The following is a 10087-nucleotide window of genomic DNA, read 5'->3' as shown; positions in this document are numbered from 1 at the left end:
TGATTTTAACTATGGAACGGAGGAACGGAGGGAGTATTAGAGATTTAAACCAAAATTCAAATTCATAATAAAAGTAATAATAATAGATAATACGGAGTAGATAATACAAATAAGTACTCCCTTTGTTTTATAGTAATAAAGTCATTTTGCAATTTTGGTACGTTCCATAATAATAGAGTCATTTCATTTTTTTTAAATAAAAGTCAACACATTTTTTCATACCTACTTTACTCTCTCTTATTTTTTTTTTCTCTTCGTCTCTTTACTTTTTTCATTTTCTATTTTATTATCTCTTTACTTAACTCACCTAATATATATAATTTTTGTTAAATATCGTACTAAAAAGAAAAGTCTCTATTATTATAGAAGTGAGTGAGTATTAATAGTAATAAATAAATAGTAAAATAATAAAGTCGGTCATAGTTTAAAGGTGAATATAAAATGTATGAGTATGAAAGCAGACGTGGTGAAATATCCGTCAACGTCATCTCTTCCAAACCCTCTGCACACATGCCTCTGCGTTTCAAGTTTCAACCCTTCTTCTCCTCCTCTATCCTTTCCTCTTCCTCCCTATTTAAATCAATGATTTTGAGACCTAATTCCAATGGGTAATTGTAACAATGGGAAGAAGGAGACTCAAGCTTGAGCGAATCGAAGATAAAAGCTCGCGCCAGGCTACCTTTTCCAAGCGCCGAAATGGAATTTTCAAAAAAGCCAAGGAGATATCGGTGCTCTGCGATGTGGACGTCGCCCTCATCATTTTTTCCTCTACTAACAAGCTCTACCAGTATAGCAGCAACTCCAGGTTTAACTATTTTTTAATTTTTTAATTAATGCTAATATTTTAATCAATGTCACTCATAATTAATGGTGGCTTTATTTAGCTTCTCGTTCCCTCAATATACATTTCTATATACAAATTTTGCCATGTAATTTGCCTGCTCGGACTCACTGGAACTCAAATTGAACTGAAAAAACAATTCAAGTGCAGAATCAATGGACATTTCTTAAATTCAGATAAACACCCCTCCTTTTGGGAAGGCTGATTGCTGTAATTTAATTGGAGGCAATTAATTGAAGCATTTTCAGCTGCAGATTTGCATTCATATGTTATCTTCCTTCTGTGTCATGTGTATGTCTGCATGTGGATGTGGATAGTGGCTTAACCCTAGTCTAATGTTTGTAACTTAATCAATCAAAATATACCTTTTAGATTGCTTAATTAGATTGGAGGGACCTACATATGAAAATGTAGAGCAAGATAAGCAGCCAACAATAGTTAACCAATTTTTAAAAATTTTAGATTGAGGTGACATACAATATTCTTAAGAAATTGAAGAGAGAATAAGGTGAATATACCAGCTGCCCTTGATATTCTCTACATGTTTGTTTATATGATTTTGTATTTTTATGGGAATATGATGGCACTTATCAAAGTGGCATATCCTTGTGCAATAAGCTGACTTTTGGTAAAATCTATATTTCCTTTCAAGGCTTAGAAGATATTTTACCCTTTCCTAGATTGAAGAAACATAGCAATATGTACATATAAGAGATCACTAGCTAACTTGATATATAATGTGATAAGTGTTAGATAGTTTATTCTCATTTACATTGTATCACCTAAATGTACAACATGGATTCATGTTCATGTTGGATCATGTTCCCAGCAAGCACAACCCTTGCCATTGTTGAATGAATCTCCTTGATTGGTTATTATTAATATTATTACAGATATTTGTATTATTGGCAATGACTAGCTCTTTGTTCTAATAAATACACATGTCTTACTATTTTAATTTAAAACATTGTTAAAGCATGTCTCTTTGATTATCTTGGATGTAGTTTCTGAATACATCTTGGTGTTTGGCATCACATGCATCTTTGTACTTGTTTTATGTCCATCTCTGTGTTTGGTATTACATGCATCTTATAAAAGCTTTTTTTTTTCCTTCAAATTTTATGCTCAACAAGTCATGATTTTATTTTGAAATATCTTTGTTTATATCATATTGGCACAATACCTAATGTATCTATACTTAAAATTTACAAATAACACATGGTCTTCAACAATTTTTGTTTGCAATTTGTAAAAGATGTTTGAGATATTTCAATGAAGAACACCTAAGATTTCTAACTGTAGCAATCCCCTGACCTAATTTTCCTAAAGACAAAAGATAGTTGTGGCACAAACATTACCATTTCTGAGGATGTGGAAAATATTTCCACTTAATGATAAATGATGTCATGTTGTTCATAAAAGATAAATAATGATTGAAGTATAGACTTTATTTGCTTATCTCTAACTATACTCTCAAAAGTTTTCTCCTTTGAATCCATAAAATACATATAGCTCGCTTTGATTAAAAAATATAAAGAATCTAGGGCTTTTTTGCATGAAATTACTAAGCAGGTGTTTAAAAAATGACATAACACAACACAACTTAATAGAGGCAGTGTTATAATGAGTTCTTGATAAGCTAACAACAATGAGTTATCGGTCCTCTAGTTGTGTCCAGCCGGGCAACTAGTGTGTAATCGAAACCTGGTATTTTTCGTATGTAAGGACATCTTTCCAGTTGCGATCACCAAACCCAAGTAACGGGAGAGTGGTCCCTATAGTGTTTAAATTTATAATATTGATAGTGTAAATTCAATATTAAAACAAGGAAACAAATTTTACCCCTATCCCACTCAAGATGTCCCACCCAACTACAATCTGGAGTGGCACGGAGTTTTAGGAAAAATTATTAGTGTAATATAGTAGAGAAAGGAAAGGTAGTTGGGTGGTTTAATAAGGAGAGATGAATTTGTTTCCAAATATGGAAAGTGAACATCTTAAGTGGGACAACCTAAGAAGGAAGGGTTAACATCTTGAGTGGGACGGGGTGAGTACTTCATATGTTTGGAATGAAATAATGAAAGTGTGGCCCATATTTTGGTAGCATTGTTGTGGTTGAATTTCGAATAGATGTATCGGCGTAGGCATTTATTGATGTGCAAGGCAAAGTGATGCATGAAAATGAGAAATGATTTGATGTCCTAATGAATGTAGGCTTTTTCTTCATTTAGTTAACAATTGTAGTAGAGAGGTACAAATGAAGGAGATGAGAATTGAAAGGAATTAAATGGGCCAATGAGCATAAGGGTATAAATGGGCATAGGTAGTCCCCAATGTTAGGAGGACCTTGCTCAAAGTTCGGTGGTTGCTTGCTTCGTGGAGATTTCTTTCTCTAAACCCCAATGAAGAAAGGGATTGTTGGGATCTAAGTAAATGATATTCCAATTTGAAGACAATGCAATATTTAGGATGCGAAGAATGGTATTTGGTCAAAGGTTTTTGCCAAAGACATTTTAAGCAACGTGTATCAGTACAATACATCTTCTAGATATAGTACTTTATTCCGAACTGTAGTCCAAAATAGACAAGCATTAATCACTACTAGTGAAACCCTCATTCTTGCCCTATATCAACTTGGTAGTGATCACGTTTCTTCTATATATTCTTGGATAAACACGCCCCCGTCCCCCTTCTTATAAGGCCTTTGCAAGGAGTGAGTGACCCATTTTCAAATAATATTAGAGCATGCCCAGGTCATGATGGATCTATATGTGTTATATGTGGAAGTCTTATGTTCATTTCAACACACATCTAAGGTCTTGTATTCTTATGTGCTAAGCTCCATTGATTCATTTAGTCCTTACACTCCACATGAAGGTCTTTTTCAGTCGCGATCTCGCGAAAATGGCTAGCTTTGCATAGGTCCTTTATTTTTTGTTCTCCATTCGTATGGTTGCTGGAATGCAACATCGGTCAAATATACTATGTTAACAATAAGTAACACATATCTTAACTGATTTCCTATGGTCATTGGTTTTGGATAAGCAATCAAAGAGCTAATATAATTACATCAACAATCTTGAATAAATATCTTAGTTAGGCGACAAGAAAGTGGAACCTCACTTTATATAGGTGAAGCATAACTAGGTTACAAGGTTAAAAACCCCGATAACCTTGAGGAACTATGAGTGAAGTTGATAATTTCATAAAAACTACTTATAAGACAATTATGAAACATAGATAGATAGATACAAAGAAGTCTCAAGTAATATTCAACACATTAAGTGTTCATAATGTTGTTTAGTTGACCTAATCATAATAAAACATCATAGTTGTCTAATTTGTCTTCATCAGTACCATTAGAATCCTAATCTACACCCATACATATCCAACTATATATCAAACTAGACATGACTATTTTTTATAACATATCCAACTAGACATGCCTATTTTTTCAATTCGGTGTATTTCTTTTTCACGTAAACACATATTTTGATATGGTATACTTAGATATCTATGAAGAATAGATGTAATGGTCAACCATGATGCCTTTCCTTGAATTATGCATGTAGTGGTTCCCCAATCTCCAGGGGCGGACACAAAAATCATCACTTATAGGGGCCATTTTATAATAAAAAATCATTTAAACTATATTCATGTATAATTTAGCTCATGGATAGGGGCTTTTGTATAAGAACTTACATAATATTGGTATAAATAAAAAAAATTACAAAGGAAAAATATAAAAAGTCCAATTCATACTTCATCGCAAAAAAAAATATCATGTTTCTATGTCCTTTACATGGATTTCCTTAACTATCTCATTTCAGTTAGGCAATCTTTCCCTGGCAACCATATCATCAAGATATATTGACAAAATATCATATCCATATTGTCAAATGAACATGTCATTGGCATTGATCTATTGATAGCCCATACCAACCATAATTGTCGTGAACATCTGACAACAAGCTCATGCACATTGTTTCCATATGGATTTCTTAGCCTACATATCGCTCAATGTTTAAAATGTGTTAAAGCCTTACAGTATCTCCTTGTAAAGAAAATTCAACGAATCCTTATGAAGAATTAAGTTCTTCACCTCAAGTTGGTGAGGTAGTCACCCACTTGTGGTAGCTCTTATTTGTTTTCTATCTCTCCTCTTGGTTATAAATCTTAAATCTGTTAAGTTGTAATTATTGTGATGTACGAGGAATTCTAAGTGGATTTTCTTGCTATAGACTGGACTTGGTGAGAACAAGTTGTAACAACATACTTGACTCCCGGGCCTAGAATATTCAAACCTAGAGTAATGAGATTTATGCTACCTTGTGCCTGCATTATCTTATATTTTATGATTCAGCTCAAAATATTTGGAATGTTCACTAAATACTTATTTCTTTGTGTGATGAAATATATACCTAGTGACTATACTATTGACCAAGAAGTCAATTCTTTACCCATTTGCAGTTGGTATCGTTTGTTTTTTTGGTATTTTCTTTTACATTCTCACTTAGCTGAACTTGAATTGCTATCCAGAATGAGTAAGATCCTGCAACGATATTATAATCATCCAGCGGCAAAAGCTGCAAGTCCCTCCACACAACAGGTAAGCTTATCTGTTTATGAAATTAAAGTGGGTTTAGGGTTTGTTTTTAGGGAAAGGAAAAACATGTACTTTTTTACTTTGTGCAACATGTGAATAGCATAAGGTTTATAACTTTATATTACGTAATTACGACATCAACTCTTTGAAATATCGAAACAAAGAAGCTAAGGTGTGAGAAACATGTTTTACGGATTAGCCTAGTTGGGTGTGATTTGTTTAGCAAGTAGTGGTGGTGCTCGGTTTTGGTTAATTTCCGTAAAATTTAGCACTAGGATCATAGTTGTATGGAAAAAATATATGTTCCATATTGTGAAGGTTGTTATTTTGTGTTTTCCATGTCAGGATGATTATTCAAGTTTCCTCACATGTGAGGAGCTCCTTCAAACTGTGGATAGGCAGCCACTTCATATCCCTAGCTCCCTCTACTTAATTTAATATATTTATAACTTTGTTAAGTGATATGAACAGCTAGGCTGTCCCATATATTTTTGTAGGAAGCTCGGCGAGCCATTGTCCGACGACCTCACGGTCACCGACATTATGCATCTCCAGAAACAATTTGAGAATGCACTAATACAAACCAGAGAAACTAAGGTAACCTAACTTGAGACTTCCAACTGTTATAACCCATATTTTACTTTTTGCCAATTGCTGTTAAAAGCTATAAATGGAATGTAATTGTTGGATTCTCAGACTTGTTAGACAGATCTCAGACAAGATGTATGATACAAGATGAGGAAAGTTTGTTACAATACTATTATAAATGCCAGATATTAACTATACAACTTTCTTATGCTGAATTTCAGTTGCTATTGGTTCTGTTTTGAATAATTGTTGCTTGTGCAGACTCGTTTGCTACTCAAGTCTATATCAAGCCTCAAGGAACAGGTAGAGGTTTCCATCTCCTATGAAGCCATTAAACATATAAGGAAATGAGTTAACTAGTTCCTTTTTATTGAAATCGTTCAATAATTATAAAGGAATTGAAGAGATGCATAATTATGTAAAGTTAGAGGGGAGAAGATGCACCTCATTTATCAAGTGCTGGTTTTTGAACAGGAAAAGCAGCTGGAGGAAGAGAAGATGATGCTGCAGGAAAAGGTATATATATACATACATATATAAATAAAATTGGAAGTGATAACGTTGGAAACTAGAATCATGATGACGTCACTCATATATTAACAACAGGTGGAAGAGAGCAAGAGGAAGGGGAAGGGAAAGAGGAAGAGATTTGCTGTTGATCTGAACGTAATGCCAACAATAGCTGAATAAGTGATCATTTCTGCCTCTGAGAAATGCAAGGTTATAGCAAGTGTTGTGTTGTGTTGTGTTGTGTTGTGTTCATCAATCATCATGCAATAACCAATAAACAGAATATCTGTGTTATGTAAGCTTGTAGTTGTGTTTGAATGATGAAGTGATTAGTTAATATAAATAGACTTTATGTTATAGTAACATCCTAGTACATAACGCACGGAAAAAGAAAGGTTGTGTGCACGTGGTGGAATGCATGTGGGTGCATTTGGATATTATAGTCGTAGTAACTACATCTGGCACGTAATAACTGACATTATCTATCAATATCATCTTGCTCCTCCAATTACTACTAAACACGTGTCTTATGTCCTTTTGTTTCCTTGACTAATTTGTCAAATTAGGATTAGAGATAGATTATCGTACAGCTTAACTATTTTGGGTCCAGTGGGAATCATCCATAAAATCAAGCCCTTTTTCTGGTTGGGGATGAGAAATTGACGCCCATTTGTCCAAATTATTATGCTCACAAAATAATGCCCATTTAAAAGCATAATGGATTTTGGCCCAAATAATTAAGGCCCATAAAATAAAGCCCATTTATCCGCTTCCTCTTGCTCAGGTTATGACTGGACATCTTACCTTACCTTATCTAGCTTAATATTATATTCTGAGAGAATTTGTTACCCAAACCTAATGCTATAGTATTTAATAATTAACAATGTCTTCTGCTTATTGCATCCACATGTTTTTTATCACCGTATATAGCATATCCATCTACTCTACACACAACCAAGATCACACATAAAATAGTTTCCTAGAAGATCATATTTTTTTTCTAGAATAAGATTATAAAATGAATCCTACTTTCTAGTGCTTGGTTTAAGATTTTAATCAATCACTCCACAAGCACAAACTGTGCTGCATATAAATTCAAATTTTACCCAATGTTAGTCAATATTGAAAACAAAATGCATTTCAAAGTTTACTTCAGCTGGCAGTATGTCTGTATCAGTGCTAATTATGAATGCAATTATATATGCCCCACACTCAATTATATTGTAAACCATGACTCTAATCAATTTATATCCTCTCTTTTGCTATCTCTTTGAATTATGAGGCGTCAATCTTTATTAGTCAAATTTGTATACGTCCCCACAGTGATAGTTACTTTTTCCATGCTACTTACATGATTTCAACATCGCGAAAATACAAAAACAAAACACCTTATACCCCACCAACTACTTTTTCTTGCCCTTTTTCAATTTTCATCCAAATTCAAAAACATACAAATATGTCTTATCACTTGCACATCGCACACGCGTATGGAGTCATTAACAATCGATGAATTATTTCACTCCCATAATTAAAGTTAGAAGTCGTATTTGATCATCTACTATATACTACTCCAAAATCTTAATATTCATAGAAAATAAATACTCCATCCGTCCCCGATTAGGAGTAGCACTTTGACCGGGCACGAGTTTTAAGAAATATAAAGAAAAGTTGGTTGAAAAAGTTAGTGGAATGTGAGATTCATTTTTTTATATTAGTTTTATAATAAAATGTGAGTGGGGTGAGTTAATGGAATGTGAGACCTACTTACCATTTATGATAAAAATGAAGTGCTATTCTTAATTGGGAACGTATCCAAATGAAAAAGTGCTACTCTTATTCGGGGACGGGGGGAGTAATTAAAACCCACTTGTGTGAAGGTGTATACCCTACAAATAAGAGTACTATTATTTTTGTTATTATGTTAATTATATTCGCTTATTAATTAATGGGTGATCATCACTAACTATATTAAATTATTAATTACTCTCTCCGTTCCAGAATAATAGAATCATTTTGCCATTTTGGTACGTTCCATAGTAATAAAATCATTTACTTTTTTAGTAAAAGTCAACACATTTTTTTACATCAATTTTACTCTTTCTTACTTTTTTCTCTCTTCATCTCTCTATCTTTTTTTCATTTTCCACTTTATTCACTTTATTTAACTCACCAAACACAATTTTCCTTAATCTCCGTGCCGAAAAAAGACGCTTCCGTTACTATGGAACGGAGGGAGTAATATAGTAATTAGTGGGCGAAGTAGATGAGGCCCAAGTAAGATGGGCCCACACCAGAATTATTTAACATAGCGCGTGCAGCTCACCGGCGACGTAGACGTGTCAGGCTAGCAGCCAACCGATTTTACTACAATCTACGTCTGTTTAGATAAGCGCGATTCTTCTTACACAATCACAACTACGTCATAATCCAATTGGCTCTAATTCTATCCAAAATCAGTCTGCCTCTTCGCCCACGTGCTTTCAGGTGTTGTACCTTGCACCAACACTTTTTCATGCATCGCAATCCTCTTTTCTATTAATTGTGAAATTTATTACATAAAACTACGTGTATCGTACAATTTTAATACTATTGTAGTAATTTAGACCCTATTGTCTTCATTAATTTAATCATCCCAATTAATGCTACCAATGTGATTATTGTGCGCACACGTCCGCAATGTGCAACGAAGTCTTTTTATAAAATAATTTAGGGTTTGATATTAATGTGAAAATATTTCTTAAGTTATTCAATGAAGTTTAGAAATTTTGTTGTTAGTCGTCCGTTAAAAATACCGATCCTTAAAATTTAGGTTGTATTTTAATTTCATGACAACTTTATCATTAGAGAAGTTGATCTGAAAATATTATGATAATTCTTCGATGTCAAATCAGCTTCTCATCGATACCCTTGTGGCATAGAAGCCTTCTGACGAATTTTATCTATCCATTATCAATAATCTTAGTAGTGGACTACGAATTTCAATATAAAATTGATAAAATATGATAGAGATGGAGTAAAAATTATTGGAATATTGTCAGTAAAAAATATGGACCATTTCTTTAAAAAGATAAACATGCTAAAAATATAAAGTTGACTAATTTTCTATCCCTTCCGTCCCACTTTAAAAGTCCCAGTTTACCATTTTTGGGTGTCTCACTTTAGGAGTCTCAGTTGAAATATTTCATAAATGGTATTAGACCTCATATTCCACTAACCTTTTTCCACTCACATTTTATTATAAAACTAATATAAAAAAGTAGGATCCACATTCCACTATTTTTTTCACCAACTTTCCTTTACATTTTTTAATATCTGTGCCGAACTCAACCGGGACTCTTAAAGTGGATCAGGGGAGTATAATATACTTCCTCCGTCCCATTAAAGATGACTCACTTTCCTTTTTAGTTTGTCCCAACTAAGATAACCCATTACTTAAAATGGAACCTTTATCTCTACTTTATTTCCTATCTCTTACTTTACTCTCTCCTCTCAACACACAAAATAAATTTGCATAAAATTCCGTGCCGCCCAAAAAAATGATC

At 33.4% G+C, this 10087-nt stretch overlaps 1 protein-coding gene across 1 annotated transcript; it reads left to right on the top strand.

Moving 5' to 3' along the window:
* The first annotated feature begins 453 nt into the window (after window positions 1-453).
* Window positions 454-6908, top strand: LOC148923763 (agamous-like MADS-box protein AP1). Its single transcript, XM_089061891.1, has 7 exons — window positions 454-805; window positions 5381-5450; window positions 5793-5845; window positions 5945-6044; window positions 6297-6338; window positions 6510-6551; window positions 6642-6908. Exons 1-7 carry the CDS (start codon window positions 621-623, stop codon window positions 6723-6725), a joined length of 576 nt encoding a protein of 191 aa, XP_088918017.1. The 5' UTR covers window positions 454-620; the 3' UTR covers window positions 6726-6908.
* The last annotated feature ends 3179 nt before the right edge of the window (window positions 6909-10087 follow it).

Source organism: Salvia hispanica, chromosome 6 (genome assembly GCF_029641045.1).
Source record: "Salvia hispanica isolate PSC_SH4W2 chromosome 6, Shi_PSC_v1, whole genome shotgun sequence".
Taxonomy (NCBI): domain Eukaryota; kingdom Viridiplantae; phylum Streptophyta; class Magnoliopsida; order Lamiales; family Lamiaceae; genus Salvia; species Salvia hispanica.
The sequence above is the reverse complement of the archived record's forward strand: the minus strand, read 5'-3'. Positions and strand labels throughout refer to the sequence as shown.